General features: G+C 34.2%; 1 protein-coding gene across 2 annotated transcripts in view; it reads left to right on the forward strand.

The window, feature by feature from the left end:
- The window catches only part of LOC113495597 (apoptosis-stimulating of p53 protein 2), a 264,952-nt gene that overhangs the window by 233,422 nt on the left and 8,820 nt on the right, over positions 1–22,710 (forward strand). For both annotated transcript variants that reach the window (XM_026874390.1, XM_026874391.1), the window contains one exon: positions 16,131–16,315. In XM_026874390.1, the coding sequence (XP_026730191.1) occupies positions 16,131–16,315 (185 nt within the window). The remainder of the gene's footprint in view (positions 1–16,130; positions 16,316–22,710) is intronic.

The following is a 22,710-nucleotide window of genomic DNA, read 5'->3' on the forward strand; positions in this document are numbered from 1 at the left end:
CTGCAAATATCCCTAATGTATGCTAATACGTATCACTCGGGATTAATACTGCGAGATTGTGTCAACAATCGCGCCTATTTAATTACAGGTACCATTTGAACCGGTATCGAACAATATTGACATATTAACGGGTGTTTTAGCCCAATTAATAGAACAGTTATAGGGGAATGAAATTCTGATAGACATTATTGGAGTCTAATTAAATAGTATTGGTATGTGACTATTGCGCGTTAATGACATGGTCTTATCATATGGTTCAGAATTAAAGTTAAAAGTCACGATCTCAAGGTTAACGGTATCTTAAGTTATTACGTGTTTTTAATTGAGATTAGCGATATTTTTAATTATAACTAAAAATTAAATTATTACATTTTCTTTTTCAAATATTTTTCATAGAACATATTTTAATAAACGCGCTTACACAAAAGCTGTATGCATACTAACGATCTCACGTGTACAAAAGATTGTTAAACTAAAACACGTGTCATTGAGAGTTATATTATTTATATACTTCAGTTTATTATTTCAATTTATTTATTTTCCTAGAAATGTTTAACGTACGCACTCTTTCCACTGTAATAACAACTTTCATGGAACCGACTAATAAACTTTAGGGAATATTAATCGTAACGCGAAATATAAACAAACAGAATGACAAAACTTTTCATCAAAATATGAGGACTGAATTGACTGTTTATTTTATTTACAACAATTATAATGCGACCATTTACTATTTGATAGAAAATAACATCGAAATTAAAGCAAAATTATGTTTTTTTTATTCAATACCATTACCTACGCTTACAGTCTCATGCAAGTGTGGTTTACTGAATGACGATTGTCTGTACATTCTTCAAAGTAATGAAAAAATTAGCATACCTAACAACTAACTTAATATAACATTTGAGTTTGTTGTTCTAGGAAACGACAACAATGATAAAAGTATTACAAAGTTAAAAACTCTCAAATGTATGGAGATGGCAAGTCCAAGTCACGTGAGTTATCGAAATGCATTGTCATTTTGATACATTTATGCATCATTTATGTAAAACTGCCGCTTGTCTAAAGGGGCAGCTTCTAATATAATATCGTGAAAATGTCTCCAGCATCATTCAACCTTTTTATTCGTCCATATTATTACCCGCATGACGTTCTTTGTGACCTAGCTTTGGGGCTAAGTGATTAGACTCTTGCTCTAGGGATTTGGCAGCCAATCGCGGCACGGGATAATCTCGTAATCTACCGATATCTCATACGAGTGGACCGTATAGCCTTTGTGGCTCCTTTACTTAAGAAAAATCCCTTTTTTATCATTTATAATGTTTAATTCTGACATTATTTAAATCTGATTACGGCCTCTTCATAAGTTTTTTTTGCAGCTTACACAAAACAATCAATCATATTAAATTCTATTTGTTTTTGTGTCTCCAGTTAAAATAAATGTAAAGGCGAATCATTTCATTTTCTTCGTTTTTTGCTCGATTATGATTGACGCAATCATAATCGATAAACATTAAATTATCATGAGACCAAGGCGATCGCTATTCAGCCAAGAGTTTTAACCCGTTGACAAGAAAACTTCCATGAAAACTGTTCAACAATGTTCTATTAAAGGGTAGATTGTTGAAAGAAATAAGAAAGGAATTAAAAGCAACGTGATTAAGGGGAAGTTGAAAGCCCGAGTTTAAATGAGAGGAGTGAATTTGGATTAGTTTGAAACTTTTTTAGAACGGTTTTAGGTTTTCGTCATTAGAATTCTTTATGCTTTTGTGGAATGTTTTATTTTAACTTTGACCGTTATACAGTGATATAAAGGCGTAACGGTTTTTTTGTAAGAAATATATTATACGTATAGTTTTTTTCTTAATCACGTACCTACGTTAAATTACTCACTAGAAAATCATTCGAAATTTAAAATAAAGATATAAAATTGAATGTACTTAAGTTTTATAAGTAGATAGTTAAAAATTGATATTTTAAACAACACTTAAATGTTTTACCTTGTAAAAATAAACGAAAATTCCAATAATGTGCCACTTGAAACAGAAATAAGCGAAATGAGGCAGAATTTAATTTTCATTGAATATGCATGTGTGCATTGCAATTTACATCCGTAATATGTTAGCCGGGAAAAGGGTTAACTTTTTTTCCGTTTGCGGATAAATATTTGCTTGTTCGATTAGACTTTGATTTTAGAACGGAGAAAATAGATTGAATTTTACTCAGTTGAGTTGAATACAAATAGAAGAAACGGCCAGTATTATTTAAACTGTAATTCTGAATTGAAACGCACATGTATACAGCCGTTTTAGAAACAATCATGTTTTGAATTTCGAATCACAATGCTAGTGTACTTCAAACAGTTCATTGTCTTACAAACCTTGTAAGGAGGTCGTATATGGACAAATATAGATTGAAAATAATTACAAATTCACGTCCAACTGCCTAAGCGGTGTAAATGGGTCACATTATTAGATCAAGAGCAAACTATTTTGAGTGCAGACGAATACACTGACATTGGACTTGCAGCGTTGAATGAAAATCACACGCTTTGGCTACTTTGACTAATGTGTTGATAATTTTCATGGCTACGTTCATATTTTAAATAAATGAAATAATATGTTAATTTCAAGTGATGTTGAATATAGATTAGAATCTCCAAAAATGGATGCTACGAATATTAAAATAATAACCTTACCGTACCCCGCTAAGGAGAATAATTTAATGTTCGGAATCCTATAATTCCTCATCTCAAAGAGGTTTATCGGATAAAATGGCAAATTTTATTGATCATTTACCGTTATTCATTGCGCGCGTTATCTTCATAATGGATGGTCTATATACCTACCTACTAGTTATCGACTTTTATAAACTTTTTAAGTACCAAAAGAAAAAATATTATCTATTGCGCGTTTCGTCTCAGTCATCAGTGATAAAAGCTCAAAGAATTTTAAATGTTTCATTAATATTCTAATGTGTTATGTCTAGTGTACCTATGTGTGTTATATGTGCATATAAAACTATCAATTTACGAAATAAAAATATGTACAATGCGACTTTTCATAAACAAAATACGATCGCATTCTCTTCCTATTTTAAATATTTTTCTGTTATTCTACGAACTGATACTAAATTTATAAATAACTATCTATAATTTATTATAATAAATAATTTATTCACTTCTCGCGGAAGCTATAGGCACGAAGGCGGCCATTAGCGGTGCAGGCTAAGACCTTAATCACTTTGATCGGGTGGTCTTTTCATGTCAGAATACAGCTTTTTCCCTTAGGCAGGCCGCTTTCTCGTTAGACAAAATTGCAAAGTAATTACTGAGACCGATAATGGATATAATTCCAATTTATTTCAACAAAAAACTTAATTTAAATATAATTTTACAACAACTATACGTAGCTTTTACTTTTCTCTCATTATTTGTTAGTTAGAAGTTATAATGAAATTATATGAACCGTAATAAACGTCAAGGCCAGATCTTAAATAACAAAAGTATTTGGTAACTAGGTAGTCTATAGGCGCGGCTTAATTATGCCTATTTTTGGGCCTGGCCGTTAAAACGAAACAAGGTTAATTTTCGTTTGAATAGAAAATATGAGTTTTAGAACTAATTAAGACTATATTGTTAAACTAGATTAATTATGCTGTCATGTCCATCACTTATTTCACCAAAAATCTTCATTATGTATGTTATTGGATTTATAGATAATTAATTGATTAAATGACTCATAGTCGACACCAATAACGTCGCGTACTAACGATAAACCAATTCATTTCACGGAAAAGCTCTATTGTATTTAACCCTCGCTCACCGCAGCGTTTGCACTAAACAAACAAATCCAATCACCGGCAACAACAAGACACCGCGTATTTTTTGTTTTCAAAAATCATAAACGTTAATAGAACTGTCAATCTGGGCGTATCGCGGCTCCCCAGTCCGAGCGGGCTAGCTTTATCGCGTAGTGGCCAGATGGGACGATTGTACCCGTCTAAATCAACAGGGTTAAGTCGACGCTATTATTGCGTAATGCCTACAGTGGAACGCGGGTTGAAGATTAGAATTAATTCAAATTTAAATTATGTACATTTAAATAAAATAATTATAATTGCATTAGGTGATTAAATAACCGGACTAATTTGAATTTGAAATTTAGAGTTCATTTTCGATTCTTTTTATTTTTTTTTCTGTACTGCCGCGTATATGTAAACAATGTGTTTTTTTTTTCAAAACGAAGTATTTACTTTTACGCAGTTTTGTGATCTCAGACATAAACTACACAAAATACATTTAAAGTCGTTTCATACATTTCCTCCAAGAAGTTCCTTACGAAGTTTATTTTTAAAAGAAGATGTTCTTTTATGAGTTCGCAAAGGTATGAAGTTGTTACAAGAAATCTCTTTATAGAAGTTACAGTAGTGCAAACTCCTTAGGGAATCACTGAACATATTGCATTTTATAACTTTGTGGATTGACTCGCTTTTCTTTCGTTGTACGAACATTTTAGAACATATTTTATTCCTCATTTCACACAAATCAGATCGAGAATGATTTCTTCTGATCAATGGAAATGTATTTCAAAGTTGTTTTATTTTTATCACATTCATCCTTAGTAATATCGTGTTTTCACTTCAGACTAGATTTTCGTGACAATATCGATACTACAAATAGGTACCTAACAAAATCGAACTCAACAATCGCATTTGTCCACAATGAAAAAAAACTGTTAAAGGGCAACCCTATTCAATAAAAAAGTTACACGCGGACAGACGCACAAAACGTAAAACGTATATCTGATCATGTTTACGAAAACAGGCAACAATACCGCTAACAAAGACAGTTCAAATCTAGTTCCTACATAGACAGATAATATCTGGAAACCTACCTCTTAAAGTAATGTCATTGCAGGTGTGCAAGTGAAACAGCATATTACCCAGCGTAGAGCGGCATCTCTCTTATACAACAACAGTGACATTACTTTGAGAAGTAATGGTACGCTCTTTGAGAATATTTCATAAGCGTGACACGCCGCTAAATGTCACACCACGATAAATATCAATACACATGTACTTATTGGTTGGCAGTTTATAAGCTCTAAATGGATTTCCTTTGCCTCATAATGCTATTTGTTGGCAATGTACTTATGTTGGTAATGCCATTTTAACGACTTCTTGGTATATTGGCGTAATAATATTTCGCGTTTCAGATTTGAATATCGAACGATCGAATGAAGACAACACTTAAATTCAATTCCGTTTATGACATGTCTGTTTTTTTTATTATAAGTCACTTTTATAATAACGGTCTATTTTTTATTCGCCATTTATATTTAACGATATCTAAGTAGGTAAAATAACACTTTAATTATAATTTGTTAAATATTAACTCGATAAAATTAAAAATACAACACAAACTGATACGTACGTATAGCCTAATAAGTTTCACTTAAGCTCGGAACATAATACGCCACCAAATATTACCAAATCAAGCCATTATAGTACAGAATATTCGAAACATGTAATTACGGCTCATATTCAACAACATTCACTGACTTTAACTGAAGTATGCCGAATACTCTCTCAACTTGCCATAACACGGATACTACAGCTACCGAACCACTCGAGCGACGTTCAACCAATTCCAGAATGTTCTAGAACCTTCCCGATGCATCCAGAAGCATCCAGAAATTGGTCGCCGTTAATTAAAAGCATTCTCAGTCAAGCCCAGATCGGTTCGCTAAGTAATCATAACCGCACTGCAATGCGGACTTGAATTTGTATGCCAATTAATGTTTCAATAATTGGAATCAAACGCGATTGGTTGGTTTGATCGCGATCTATAAGTGAATTTTATTGGTTCATTGATAGCAGATATTTTTGGAATATTATGCGAAGTTTAAAGACAGTCGTTAGTGTTGATATTCAATGGAGACTTTCGATTGAGTATCAAGAGCAATTTTATTGACAATAAGTTGAAATACATCGAAATGATAGTTACAAGTATGTAACAGTCACACTCTAATAAATTTGTTTCCCTCCCAATTTTATTTTTGTACTCCGACAAGTTTAATTAAGTTTCCTATTCTGTCCGTTGGGACCGGTCCCATTGCGGAAAAAGACGGGCTAATGTCCTCCCTGATTTGTCAGGGCACACTATAGAGGCCAGGTGTGTTTTATAACCCGGCCTAAATCACCCTTTGAATTTTTAAACCCAGTCACCGCCTCTTGTACAAAATTTGCACATTTTATGAATAATTTCCGCTCATACAACCTCAAACTGTCAATAAAAAGCAATATAATAGAATCGAATATGAATTCCGTCTTTTTATTGGTTGTAAATCTTTTATTGTTTACAAATTCAGGCACCTTTTGCTACAGCTGTTAAGATTTATTTGAATTTTATTGCTTAATTAAAATTCTGATACTAATATTGTGTTGGACAGTTATATTTTTAGAATAGTAAAATATGGACTGGGCCCAAAATGGAGTAGAAATTAAATAACTCGTTTGCTTAGTAAATTTATCGTGACGGTTTTATTTCTCCTTTCCTTCGTTTATCAATGCGAGTTCACTTAAAAACGTTTAACGACTTTATTATTAGAGCTGTTAAAACCCGGATGATTTGTTTCGGATTTCAAATAAATTCCGTATTCGAAATTAGAATTATGTTTCTGTCCTCATTTTTCCATCTTTTCAATGTTTATTACTAAATTAACAATATTTTGTTTAACACTATTATATTTACGAAAGCAAAAATTACCTTACCGAGGACATTATTTTACCTTAGGAAAAACACTTCTTGAAAACGTTCTACTTTCAAACTTGCCACTTTGAGTCTTACTGCTTACCTAAACTTAATTGTTAGTAAAATATCTCATAATCCTTTTAAGAAAAATAAGTCACTGTCCCGAGGGCTATAAAACAAGATTGAAGAAGCTTCTAAATAAATAACGTGAACATTTTATGGGCCGTTGGTTCTCCGATGGGGCGCGAAATTTGTGTTGTAACCACAATTTGTGTTGTCTCCGAGATAGATAAAGTTCATATTAAGATTATTTAGTGGGAAAAGTTGAGGGGCGTCTGAAGTGTAGCGGTAATGTCTGTGGAGGCAATTTTCTTTGGTCCTACGTACCTTTAGTGACGTGATAGAGATGGATTGCGTTTACGAGCGAAAATCAAGTGATTGAGTATGGCATGAACCTTCGGTATCTTCGCTTTACGCGCCTTTATTTTCTTTAGGTACGTGTTAAGATAGATACCTCACTATCAGAGGGTTTAGTTAGGTTTCAGTGAAGTATGGGTGTGTATAACTAGTGAAAATTCTCAACAGCGCTGCCTATCTAAATAGCTTCTATATTTCTGTTTCGAGTTGTGTCTTCCTATTTCCGATGTAATGACGATAGTTGGTATTAAAATAGATGGAAACAAAAGAATTTCAATTCGAATATTTTTCTAACTAATCAATTACACAACTTGAGACTACTATACTAGACCGTTGTCATTTGTTTCTTTTAGAATCTTTAATCCCCGGTCTATTGCAGAATCAGTAGTTTATAGCAGTACCTACTTAATTGTATAGTTCGAAACCATATCGCATGAAGTCAATTGATTATTTTCTAATCGCGAAGAACACGCCGTCGGTTGGATTACGCTCCACGCATACTAAACTGCTAGAACAACAGACATACACACAATAAACACAATAATTACATCTGACCAACTTATCGATAAAAAGAACAAAGCCTTATCGAGTATTGGACTTCTCGATTGCTAGGTAAAGGTATGTTTCCGTGCATTGTGGTTTGTTGATATCGGTATTTAATAGGTTTAATTTTGAGTTTAAATAATTCACAATAAAAAAATGAGTTTACAGTATCGAATTTTAATTAAACTAGGAATAAAAAAGTCCCTTCCAAGGAGGCAATTTAATCTCTTTTAAAACGTCAACATGACCCTAGTTGCGCGGTTCCCAAAATGTCATTCTTATTGAAAATAACGGTCAAGAAACTTAATAATTTCCGCTTATTAAAACAAAGACCTATTATAATCAATCACATGTTCACATACCAAGTTTCGAATTTGAAAGGGTTTTGAAATAAAAACAAACACCAATAGGTACTTAAATCGAATTTAAAAGTTCTTTTTTTGAAGTCATTAAAAATAATGTTCCGTTCCATGCCAGTGACGTTGGTGTATATTAGTCGCGCGTGTCAAATGCATACGACAGATCAGTCGCAAATCCCGGAAACGTACTTTAAGCTTGCTCGGCGCAGATTGTTCGATTTAGAGGGTTTATTTCGAGTAGGCATTCGATTTTATCTCACATTCAAGCAAATATCCAATTACTTAAGCGGCGAGCTTTTTCTTAGAACCTATTCCTTGTTAGGGCAATAAAATGATATCCAACGATGAGTATGTTAGAATGTGTTGATTTCCTGCCTTCAATTCTCAGACAAATGAGGCAATGTATTCCGTCCATTATGATATTATTGTTCATTTAAATAAGCGGCCTAAAGGACAGTTTCTTGTATGAACTTGCTGCACAGTGTGCACTCAACAACTACATTTGTAGATAGATAAATTAGAAAAAAAAAACGCTAATCCAATTTAATGAAACAGCTTCCCTAATTTAGGTAATACAATAAAGAAGAGAATTTACATTCATAGCTAACTGGGTTTTGAAGAAAAGCTAGCATAAGGACAAGGTTTTAAAGAAATAAAAACAAGCACTTAACTAAGTAATCCTCATAATTATTCCCAACAAAGCTAATGTAACTAGTAGTAGGGCTCCAAGTACAGTCAACAACAGAATGTCACGGTTTTGATGTTTCGTAAGGCACGTTATAATTTGGATCCTGTTTCTGAACTTTATTCAGCGCTGAAGTATTGCCGTTCTATCGAGCTATGAGAGCAAGAGAACAGACAGAGCGCCTATGTTTGCGCTCATTCAAAATCTACACAATTGGCTAGTGCCTACGAAAGAGCCGCCATGGGCAAAAAAAGTCAAGGATATTATTAACAAAACACCAATGTTAACATCAATCAATCAACCAACTCGGAGAAGTTGCACTGCGACACCTAACAATACATTGATGTCACTTTGTAAATCGATTTGTGCTATGACTTTTTTTGCTAACTGTACTAACAACTACTTAGCAAGGTGAAATAAACTGCATACACATATAACACACGCTAATTGTAATTATGAATTCATTTGTTTATTATTTCATTGCTTAAAAGGAGGGGCTTGTTGTAAGCATCGTTCAAGTATATTTCCTACTTAAAACAGTGATTTGTTAAGTCTTAGGTAACCTATTCCTTATTGAATGTTGCTAACAAAATGTTTCATCGCAATAGAAAAGAGATTTTTAAATGGATGAAAATGATATTCCGTTTTTAATTGTTACGTGACTCTGTCTTATTAGCTGGAAATATTGAAGAAATCAATAAAAATCAGCGCTTGAAGAAATGTAACTGGCACCCAGGCCAATTTTTGAAAACATTACAGTCCTTTCACTATCCCCCCAAGTATCGTAGCAAATTACATGGCGAAATCATAGTTCTTAAAAAATAGTGGCGTCACAACTTCGAACACTCTCTACTATTTATTGTAACTTTTAAATTACGAAAACTTTATCCATAGTTCGTAATAGGATTTCTAATACAAACTTCAGTGTAAGTGAGTATTCCAATACTTTATTGTTTTTTGTCTATACATCACTCTTAATGCAGGTCCTTGAAGTAAAAAAGTTTCAATACTTATTTATTGCCAATCATTTCCCATGTTATCGGAGAACATAAAAAATAAAATATCGTTGGGTGAGGTTACATAAAAACAACGTTGCTAATATTACCTATACCTAGACTATACTATGTTGGCGTATTGGTGGTACCAGTCTTCAAATGACACCGAAGGTGACGCATCGACTAAACTTAGGAAAATCGATACTGAATATGGTAGTTTAATTCTTTCGGAACGAATCAACGACATCGCTTTGAAATATACCTAGAGTTACAAGAGCTACTTTTGCCGGTTAAATATTAATGAAAAGCGTAGGTCCGTATTGAAACATGAATTAAAACGTAATAAAATATTTTTGGCTCATTTAAATATCGAACAAAAGACACAAAAGTCAGAGCAAATTTATTATTTATTCCACAATTTTATTATTAATACGCTTTTTAACTTCACAATAATGTACCATTCAATTCTGGAAACATTTCTGACGTCTGTTTATTAATTCTGAAGCCAAACTTAATAATCCTCTAACCTTCTTTTATATTTTTACACAACAAATACGCCGGATCGCAATTGTGATTTTTTAAATACACATTTACCTTTTTCAATGCGAATTGTGAAACTCGGACGTAACGAATGTAGGCAAAAAAAGTTCCCTATATTTACATGTAGCGATTTTTCATTCGACCTAATCGTTGTTAAAGTTGAAAGTTCCATTTGTTCTCGTCCCTAGACATCAGTCTGCGTCAGCAAGGAGGTTTTTGTGGTCGCACCTACATTAGCTCCGCGGGCCTCTGGGCCTACAAATGTGGGCTTTAGTGAGGCGGTCCAACACTCTGTTGCGGCTAATCACTTTACAAGTTTCGCCTCATTAAGCTGATTGTGACCCATTCCAGTTCATAGTTCTGTGTAGGCAATCGAGCCACTCTCCTACGACCTTTGGTAAATCGATTTCAATCATGCCCGAATGAAAATTATTGTATCGCGTGTTATGACTCAACTATTTTTAATTTCAGACTGCAGTTCCCATTGTTTGTTGCATTGCGCAAACTTTATCTTCCTACTGTTGAACTAGGTTTGAAAGACACGAAAACGAACAAATACTATTTATTCAAGTATATAACGAGAACCCTTGTTTGCTGATGTTGCTATATGAAAGCTAAAAGGAAAAAGTCAGAAAACTTAACATAATAATTGACTCACTGATTATTTCCACTTTTTATGTGCCTAGATCATTCCAAAATACAGTCTTGTAACAAACCACAAACGGGCAAACAATGAGTGTCATTAAAACCATTACAAAAAAAACATTGTAAAAAATATAGAGAAATTAGTATGAAGGTCACATATCTTTTTACATGAACCCGAAACTCCTTTGTACATAAATAGCGGAAGAATACTATCCTAAAGCTAAGCATTATATTTGATGCGAGATAACGAGTGAATAACCCTTTGCGCGTAAATTGTCGCTGAAGGGAGGGAAAAGGTTTTTTTTCTGTTCGCACATTAGATACTGAAAGTAGAATACGTTCCCTAAGTGTCGTAGTTAAATCAATTTGGGCCGGATCTCGCAGATCGCGATACATTTGCAAAAGAAATTTTCCTTTCGACGACCTTCAGATTTTTGTAGATCAGTTTTGTTTTCTTTTTTTATGTTGAGTTGGTAGTGTATTACGTAAAGTTGAGAGTTTACACACGCGTTATAGCCTAGGTGATTTTATCGATTAAATCCTTTTGTTCTTTTCTTTTAGACTAATTTGCACTTTTAGTCTAGTATAGTCATTTTTTCATTCATCTTTCATTTCCTTATTACAACTAACAAAGTTTAAACAATGGAGCAATCCCGGCCAAAAGCCGCTGTTATCGTCTAAGTTTCTTTCAAATACTATAAGTTTTTCTTACACTGCAACTTCAAAAATATTTTATTCCAAAAATTCATTTTTCATCTCTAATTTCCAATCACCTAAACTACATACCGTCAACATGAAAATATCAGACCGAAAAGCAAAATCAATTTCCCACGTAGCTTCATGAAAATCCTGTAAAACCTTTTGTGTTCGAATGCCTGGTGTCACTGATAACATTATTTACACTCTTTATTTCATGGCTCGATACGGGCTTTTGTCACGTGACACGTCAAATCAACCATTGGTGTGAAGTGACGTGTGAAGCAAATCACTGATGGGACTGACCGTTATGAGTCGCCATGTAACCCCATTGCCGTTCGATATTTGAAACGGAATGAGCCATTTTAATTTGTAGAGATTTAAAAATAAATGCGAATGAGCGTTATTTAAAATTGTGTTCTTTTTACAAACATTTGAAATATTCAAATTATCAACTAAATTGCAATACTGGTTTTATATTTTTTGTGATATTTTTTTGCTTAGAAAAAAAATATATAAACATACACTCATAATAAAATTTTGCGACATTTTAATTTTGATTACTTACGACTAGTTCTTCAGTGCTAACCGCGCTATAGAACTACACTGCTAAAACTAAGTTAAAATTTAACACGTTGCTCAAAGCGACATTAGTGTGTCTAATTACATTAATTGCATTCAGGAAGCTTCATTAGCGTACATTCAGAGTCACGTTTGAATTCTCTGTTCAATTTGACATAACAACTTGCCTTACCTACGTATTCATTATAAAGGAATATGTTAATGGAAAATAAACTTAAGGACGAAAATTATTCAAATAATCAGAATAGTTTCGTTTTTTTTGGTAATTGTTCGTTAGAAAACTGGCCAGTAAAAGCAGTACAAAGTAAAGCCGGGTATCCAATTATCGATTCTATATAAAAATATATCTGTGGGTGCGTTACATAAGGTTTCCCTTCTATATTTTCAAATACAGAAACGAGTACGCTCGATATTCAAAACGGTTACCAAAAATGATGTTGCTCCATCGAGACGTCGCCACGGCCGCGTCGCGCCGTTTACAAACTGAAGGCCCTCAATGTCCTCATGCAGATAAAGCCCTCTTTATTGTCTTCAGTAATTGAAAGGTCGGAGGTATTTCCCTCTCCGAGCTTTTAAATGTGCCTCAGCTGGGACTCTGTAACGCAAAATAGCATTTTTGTCCCTCACTCAATACATTAGATCCCTCAATGGTTAATTTTATTTCGTTACAAATTAGTTCTACTCTCGCCTCGGTTTGTGTAAAATCGATATTTTTGGCGATAAATTATTACATTTGGCAACCCACATTAAGATCAGGCACAATAAATTGTATTTATTACGTTTGACCAATAGGACGTGGTTTCGCGTACTTCCGTTGGTTGTTCAATAATTTAAATGGCAAATGGTCGCATCAATTATTTTTGGAATCATTGTTAAAATGACCAGTGGTACAAACTAATCTGTCTAATAAATAAAACCACTTTGCGTACTGATTGGAATGGATTATTTTTTTAATTAACCGAGCAATAAAAGTTCACTATTATATCTATTATTTGTTTTTAATTTAATATGTCTACCTATTATTCAATGGTGTCATTTTATACTTAAAAAGATAAACCGTCGACATAAACAAAACGCGATAACGATGAAGCTCGCGAAGTGACAGAAAGTGTTGTCAATATCAAAGGATTGTGAACAATTCCTCGGGATTGTTAGCGATCCCGTTTTTATAACGACTACGTAATATTCCCAAACATTTTTACGGACTTACCCGCCTCGAAATGTCAACAGTCAGGTTAAGTTAAACGTTTAACATCCGTAGAAGCCGCATTATTGTATTTTTTATTGTTTTAACGTGACAGGTGATAACCGTACCCGCGGCCTTTAGAGCGCAGGTACATTTTTATTCTCTCAATATGTTCTTTTATTCCATTCTGACATTTTTATAGATGTTTTCTAAAGGCAAAAAAATGTCTTGTTAGATTTCCTCGTCGCGTGCTTAGCCCACATTTCCATTTGTTTTTAAATTCGTGGAAGCATTGTTATTTTATACCAGTATCAAGGCACGTTCTTATTTTAAAATTGAGAATGAACAACACAACTTTTTCATGGCTCATTACTAAATTAATGTTTTGATTATGAGAGCTAACAAGGAATTTCTTTTTTTTTCTTTAACGAACACAAAGTTCTGCTTGTAGAAAAATATTGACCTGCTATATTTTTTTATTTATAAATAGTTTGAACTATACAATAAAATAAAGGATTTCTGCGAAATAGTAGCTGATAGAGTCACCTATCTACCTTAAATTATTTTTCGCAGAATGATGTTACAAAATATCATTTCATCCGAAAGTCGAACACATACAGAGAACTTTAATTAATTGTTTCAGGGAGATATTTGACTTCGTGTTTTCCTTTTGGAACGAAATAACAATATCGTTCACTTAGTTCTTGATAAACTTTCTCAACAGTTAAATAAAAGTAGGTAAAAACATCTTATGTCACTGTGGGTAATGCATAGACCTTACGAAACTGTAAACAACTGAACTGTATCTTCTTTCATGATAATTTCATGAAGTCCTCAAGGTCAAGATATTCTAGGATTCCAATTTAAAAAAAAAGGTTAAAGCAGTTACAAAGGCCGCTCTCAGACTTATTTAAGTGGCAGAATCGCTCAATCATCAAACAATCAAATGTAATTGAAAAGTTTTTATCGATGTCATTTGTAGATAAAAGATCGAAGTCCAGTTGTGGAAGAACAACGACGCACAACACGGCGTAGAGCCCTGTCTTGCTTCCACAGGGGTTGTTATTAGCCTCCTTCTCAAATAATATATATTACCATTATAAAACCAAGCGGTCTCTGCTTAACCTTCGCCAAAAGTTAATTGTCATACACATTCCAATTTGTACCAGAATGTACCTACCTAAGTTACTTACATAATGCCTCGTACAATATAGTCATAAAATTTTAATAATTTCCCCAGGGCTTGCGAATTGTAATAACCTTTGTTGTGAAATAATGGTAATTTAAGAGTAACCTACCTATTAGGTACAGCGACATTAATTTTAAATGGTATGGTAATGTTTCGTACAATAATTGTACGGTCCTGAATGATTTCGGCCAAGGCAGCAAGTAGGAAAGAACATTCAAAAAGTCGATGCGTGGCTAAGGATCGAACTCGATACCTTTCACTTGGTAGTCTTACCAATAGGCTATCACAGGTTTTTTAGTAATTGATTATACAAAACATTCTTGGCCCACAAATAATTTGTTTCTTAATAGTTGTGTTGGTCCCTATGGATGATATAATAGTATTACATTTTAAATAAACATAGCAATATGTTTTACGAGTAACAAATTAAACTGACACAGACCGAAAGCGCGAACTTCCACCGGCAGAGCTAGAACAATGGATTGAAAATCACGCTTTGCCACAAGTCTACTGCGGTGTTACGTACCTGGCAACTGTGGACAGCGACTACAGCGAAAATTGCACAATTATTGTTATTGTAGTAACTTTCGTGAATTGTATTTATAATTATTTATTTAATAACGGTTTCTGAATAACCATTTTTTTTTTTTCCGGGGAAATCCTCATGGACTTTCTCCGCCCTGGGGAAGGCGGAGAGGTGTGCCGGACTCCTACCGGCTAAAACCACCGGAGTGCTTCGCCCTTCCCTTGTAACTTAAATAATTACGGTTCAATTTGTTGTCAAATTTCAAATTTATATAGACTACCCATGGCAAACAGAAATCACTCATCACAACTTTTAAGAACACTCACACACAATTCATCTTTAATACAAAATATATTAAATTTAAAGCGCTCAATCAACGGGCAAGAAATGTCGAGCTTAGAACACGTGTGTTTTTGGGCCAGGGGTTGAAAAGTAATTTTCACAGCAATATTGTGAATATTTTCCATCGCTATTTCTTACATACGTTATACCGATACCGCTCCTGTTGTTGCACTTTGTCTGACACGCCATTACAGCGTATTAATTAATCCTTATTGATTACGTGCCGTGATTGTAAATAATTTGAACTGAATTAGGGAGCAATTTGCACTTTGCAATGTAATATTGAAAGCAGGATATTTAATATGTTAATATTAATATCGGCTGAAATGTAGTGACGTATTTATCTACATGAACTTGAGGGGACATTATTGGGGGGCAGCAGTATAAAGATATTTACTCAAAGGGTAAAAAAGGCAACTTTAGTCACCAACATTTTTTTAGTTCATTTTTTCAGAATGCTCTCTACCATGTTTTTTTCTTAAGCATAAATTTTCTTCACTATGAGATATATGTCACAATAGGGGTTAGATAGTAAAAAAAAAACCCCTAAGTAGTAGATAGGTTCTTAAGCATTAGACTCAGACCACCGAACTCCATCCCAACCTTTTTAAACTAAACCTTTTCCTATTAAGTAGTTTATTATCCAATCTCAAAAAATCCTTTGTCCGCAGCTAGCGACCTAGAATCAATACGAGCGCTCTTCAATGAAAAGGAAAAGGAGTTATCAGTCGCTGTGGCCAAGGTGGAGGAGCTGACGCGGCAGCTTGAGGAGTTGAGGAGGGGGAGAGTCCAGCCCGCGCCCCCGTCAGCGCACGAGCTTGACAAGCTGCGACGCGAGTTAATGGTGAGTTCTGAAGTAAGAAACGATGTCCTTGATAGTACATAGTCTACTAACGATGATAACAGTTATCTAGATAGTGATTTAATAGTTGCTAATGAATAAGAAGATCTTGAGTGGATGGTGTGATCTAAAGTAGGCGGTGACGTTTTTGGTAGTAGGTAGTGTATTAACGATGATAACAGTTATGTAGATAGTGATTGGTAGGTTACTAATGAATGAGAAGATCCAAAAGCTAAGATGAGGGTTGAAGGTGAGTAGGAAACGAAGCTCTTGCTAGTAGGTAGTGAACTAACGGTGATAACAGATCTGTCAGTAGTGGTGTAAACGTTACTAATGAGTAAGAAGATCCATAAGCTTCGACGTAAGTTGATGGCGAGTTCTGAAATATTCGGTAATGTTTTTGTTTGTAGTTAGTGTGCTAATCATGATAAGTAATAATTAATGTAAACCAATTAGGGCGTAGGGAATTGACGAAGTCTAGACAAGGACCCGTGCCGTAGCTACTAAGCAAAATTTGGTTATGGGACTATTTGTCTCTTTTTATCGTTAGGACGTAAGAAAAAAAACTTCTAAAAATTATTATTGCCAAACATGTAAGACAACAAGAACTTTCTAGCAAAACTTTGAAAAGCGATGATCTCAAAACAGATACCTGTAAACTTCATAATAATTACATAAAACAGGTGTAAGGTACACCGCGTACCTGGAAAACTTCAGACAGGGGGTCTACCACGAACTTTTAAAGTAATACTATCGCAGATGTTGAAACGAGACAGCGCTCTACAAAAACTATAGCGGCGTCTCTCTTTACGCGCCAACTGTTGACGTAAAGAGGTAGTATTAGACCCCCAGTTCATTCAACTTCGCAACTTCAAACAATTTTCGCTCAAAATAATTTAGATAACAATGACCTATTTATAAGGTGCCTCAGACTTGACTTATTGCTTCCCCATCGTTTGGGGGTGAAACTGAAACTTCCGACAGCGGTTTATTTTATCTTAATTAATTAAATTAAGATAATAACCGCAAGTCTTAATTTTGGATTAAGTAAGCTTGTATCGAATATAAGGAAACATCTGACAATCAGTGTTACTAAGGAAAATTGTATTGTTTATACAAAATAGTTGTGAACATCAAATAAAATGGAATAGGGATGACGACCGGGTATATTAAAAACCTTTGAGCCAAGGAGATAGTAAAAAAAGAAAAGTATTTTCACGCTTTACAGTTTAAGTTTGTAAGTATTGGTAGGTACAGGGAAAGACACCGAGAATTCACACACATTCTTTAGTTTGAAATTAAGATTCAGCTCAAAATTCTAAAAGTATCTCTGAAAATAATATGCTATACATTATCATACAATTTACCTTCATCAGGTACCTAAGTATAATTAGATCGAATGAGAACTTACGGCTAAATTGGGTACTTGTGCGAAGTGCCTAAGAGTCGCTCTTGAGGTATTAAGGGCATAATATCTTAAACTGTCAACCTGGCTTCCAATTAGAGGTACTCTGCCGTTATAGGAATTTATATAAAGACTGGACGTTATTGTTTAACATGCTTCCTGTATTAAATTTGTTTAGATTTGGCTTTGTCATCTATAGTCTTTGACGATAATATCAAGTTTGCAGTAGTTGAATCGCAGGAAATTGTTTTTGCCAAAGATAGCCGCATTACTTGTGACTGCCTTCGGCTTGCACAGTAATTTGAAGTGTACTGCTCAAGAATTGGCTTGAGTTGTTTTTATAACTAAGGCTCTGCGTCTCTCCGACTATCACCTGGCTGTATATGATCCATGATAGATAGACGGTCGAAATTTTCAGAGGATGACTTTGACGCTCTAAGAACAGATATATTTAGCATATGGCCATTATTTTGATGGGTGGTCATCTATATGCAAATTTCTACGGAAACCTCCGTTCTGACTCTCAATTGAGGGTCAATCAGTTCTAAATATGATCATTACGCACTTTTAGAATCTAAAAAAAATCTGTGAACTATTTCTCTCTGTAAGAAACGTAACAATTTTAGATACAAAACCCGTTTACCAAATCTCGAGGCACTAGGATTTTTGCAACCGAAATCGTGACCGGAATTCAAATGGAACCTGACCTCCGTCACAAATCAGGTCCCCTGTCAGTCTCCATATCGACAATCGCTAATTAGTTGCACGTTTTTAGGGCTTTAGGTATCACACATGGGATTTACACTGTCATTGACAATTTTGCCTCGATTTGTCTGTCACGTGACTGTCAATTCCTTGGAGAGGTAGTGACCGGCTAAAGCGTGTATCAGTAATGGTTGGTATTCATGTATCATGCCATCCCTACTAATATTACAGACATCTGAAAATAATCTGTGTTTGTCTTCTAGTTGTTATCTGTTACACATTATTCGGTTTATGTTGTTTATTCGTCAAGCACGAGTACGACTTGCAAGACTAAGGTTATTATAAAAATAGGCAAAAAGCTAATGAAATTTATTAATAAAATAACCCATCTGACTAGTAGTAATTGTTGCATAATCTCGTTTCTATTGATGGTACTTAATCTGACGAATTTTTAAGTGACCAGCTACCATGAGATACAGCCTGTTGTCAGACGGACAGGCAGAAAGCGGAGCCTTATTAATAGTAGGGAAGTAATAATTGATCATTATTACTAAAATAGGGTTCTGTTTTAGTACGAAACTACAAATAATGAAGACGAAGTTAAAATTAAAGGATTCTAAGAAAACTAAGTCTCTGCTCTGTTACAACCCACTTTTAATCACGCAAAGCCGTAAGTTGAGCTGGTAAATCTAAACACCTATAAAACTAAATACCTCCCAAAAGTTAAATCCTAAATTTAGACAAATCTTCGGAGTTATTAGTGTGGTTAAGAAACAGACATTGAACAAACTAAAACTTTTACTTTTATTAGTAAACTTGACGTACCGTTATGCGGTGCTAAATGAACCTTCTTGTTAACTGTGTTAGTAGAACTTCGTTAGTAACATAGATGAAGGTTTTACTTTAATTTCTTGTACTTGAATATGGGGTTTCTGGGCTTCGAGTAAATACTTTTTGGAACATTATGAAGTTGTTACCGCTAAATACTCCTTTGATTTAAACTTTGATGTAATACATTGGATGGATTGAAATTATCTTGATCTCCGGTTCTGATCTTAGTGGAAACGGTGAAAATGTTTCCTGAAACAGACATTACACTAATAGTAGATAACCTACTTACAAAATTGTCTTACTAAAGTTAGACCATCTGAAGAAAGCGATAGTTTCGTTTCCGATAAGAGTACCTATTATTCCTCAATAGTATCTAATAAACAACAAATTATTCAATCATTTCTGAATTACGTCAATAACTCGACTATTTGCCGCAACAACACTCATTAACTGCACAAAAACATAGAACGTACGAGAAGTTATTGTCAGTCAATACGTGAATAGCAGGTCACATCCTACATAATAAAAACGATGATCCCATTCACCTGGGAGATGCCACGGATGGCTAACGAGATCGCTAACACACGGGGCACACAGTAATATTTGTAGAGAGAGCGCCCGCCAACTAGGTTGCGGGCGTTCGGACGCTTGAACCCGTATCTTGGACTTGATAGTCGGGGGGCTATTCTCATCACTGTGTATAAATAAACTATTGTTTGCGCTGTTAGTGGTTGTGTGTCTGGTGGTTTTGTTGAATATTTTTTAGGATGAGATTTCGTATCAGGTAGATTAAGAAAAAAGAAAAGAAGTTCTCTTTCATCTAAGAAAACTCTAAAAATCAGAAAGATTTCGTGATTAAGGCTATGAATCTTTTTATGCACGACCGAAAAAAAGTCTTAAGTTTTAAGTTAATTAAACTGGCCGACTAGTTTTACGAGTACCTAAAGACATATTTCTTGTAATATTATTTATAAAAACGGAACATAAAAATAATACGGTACCGTAAAGAGGGTAAGCTTTGGGAATAACCCCCATATATGAGAAGACATAAAACTCGCGCGACTGGCTGGGATGTATTGCCAAAGAAACAATATTCAATTCGTCGAACTGGAATAATGAGACATGCGTCTAACAAGACCCTTGGTCTCAGTATATTTTCCTACCGACGTTGTATAAAAACATGCGACGCCTACTATATTAAAAAGAATAATACCTAAGTAACTTATAAGAAAGCAAGGTAATACCAACAAAAACGTTCTCTTGCCAGGATACTTAATCTCGTAAACGGGTTGAATTAAATTTGCTGTTGTGTGCCAACTAAGTAGATAGCGAAACAAACCCAGAGCAAAGAAAATGATAGCGTTTCATTAACCGTGACGTTTCATACAGCACAAGTTCCCTGATTTATGGAACAGATAACAAATGGAACACTGAACAATAATTTAAACTAATAGATTGACGATTAATTCAAATTATTACTAGTTAGAGAAATCTGTACAATAAATCGCGTCGAATGAATGCAGAGTTGAAACTCGAAGTTCGACCATTACAATTGTATGCCGTGTATCAGCAAAGCCACGATGTTATAGTTTCGAATAAATTAATTATAATAGACGTCTGAATAACTAGCAATGAGATTTTGACCGTGATATGGATTTATGAGTTCGGATAGTGTGTGAACGTTCATACAATACGTAATTAGGTGGATACGTGCTAGGGTTGTGTAAGCTAAGATGGGATAAGGGGTTGCGCGGTACTCGAGTTGTATGTGCTGTTGTACACAGAAAGGATGGACGTAATTATTAGATTGCTTCAAATACAGGTACGGTCCTCCAAGGACCGTAAGGAGAGACTACTAATAACGCCTAGAAGTTTTTTATCGAATTAGGTTTATTGCTCAAAAGAAAACATGGATAGGTTTGTTGTAAACTAACTTCTGTGAATCGTTAGCAGGTTGTTTCATCAAAAAGATCGTCTTAAATTATTTTTTTCTTCTTTTTTAGCTTGTAAAATAATTATTATATTTTTTTGCAATAACTGGCAATAACCTTGTTCTGTTTTTAAGTTATTTTTATTTTTCTTACATAACCTTAAGATAATCCGTAGCAGCCCTATAGGTAACTACACTCGCGTCACCGGACTAATTTCGCTAGTGCGACTAATGCCAACATTTTGATGCAGTCCTATTTGACAATTTAGTTACCGACGCGACATTCAAGCGGTCTAGTGTTCATCCATTGACCTTACATATAAAAAAACTATTGAATCAATTACTAGATACTTGTGCAAGTTCAAAAAAAGTGTTGTGAAGTGTTTTAAATATTTATTTTTATTAAATTGTGTCGAGGACTAAAGGTCAGTGTTCCTAAATCAAAATATTCAACCAGTACCCATTTCAATTTATGTCGTTTATTTCGTAAACTGTTGGTACCTTTTTGTGTCCCTTTTTGAGTTCGGTTTTATTTATGCTAAGATCGGATTTCAATGAGTTTTTTACGATAAATCTATGTTGGAAAAAGGTTTATGAATCATGCGCATCGATTTAACGTGTAATATATTACTTGATTTTAGTTTCATTTATTCTATTGGTACTGCTCAACCCAACAAACAAATGTGATGTTTGTACTAGAATCCCTCATGTAATTTTTAGGTGTGCTGTAATTAATAAATCAAATAATATGTGCTGTAATTAATAATCAATCAATTCGTTTGTGAAAAACAAAGTTTTATGCACAGGAATAAATGCAATGTTCTTAATTTTTCAGTAGCAACTATATCTAACATTTACATTAAAATCCAAAATTAGTTTTGTTTATTTCCAAGTGTCTACTATTTAAGAGGGTATAAATTCAAAATGCATAAACCATTACAGAACTAAACAAGTTTTCAGCGGTTGCAAAACTTTCGTCATGTTATTTCAGATACAGCATGCTCTGTTCGTGAGTTATGGGGGTGGAAAACCCGCAAAAAATGCCAGTAAGGGGTGTCTCGAAGTATATCTTTCCGAAAAACCACTATCGAGAAAAGTTTCACGGACTGACTGATAATGATACTCCATTATTGTTATTTTTCGTTAGTCATTTTATTTATAAACTGAGTTTTAAGACGAAAAGACACCAAAATTTTTGCCACACTATTTTATAAAATGTAAATTGACTGGGCTCAAGTCTCAATGTAAATTAGGCCACGGTTATGGAATAAAACTTTAAAGAAGCTAAGTCTATTTAAACATCACATGTCTTGTTCTGAAAAGTTAGTTACAAAATTTACGTTTGTACAAGCACATAAATAAACGACATCCATTTTCCATTCGTAGAATATTTTCAACTTCGAACATTATCATTTTTGCAAACCATATACCGTCATACACAACAATGCAACTGGCTCAATTAAAAGTGTAGAAGTAAAACTACGAAACATAAAGAAATATGTAGAACCAAGTATAAGACAATAATGGACACAACAACAC

This window comes from Trichoplusia ni, chromosome 7 (assembly GCF_003590095.1).
Source record: "Trichoplusia ni isolate ovarian cell line Hi5 chromosome 7, tn1, whole genome shotgun sequence".
NCBI lineage: Eukaryota > Metazoa > Arthropoda > Insecta > Lepidoptera > Noctuidae > Trichoplusia > Trichoplusia ni.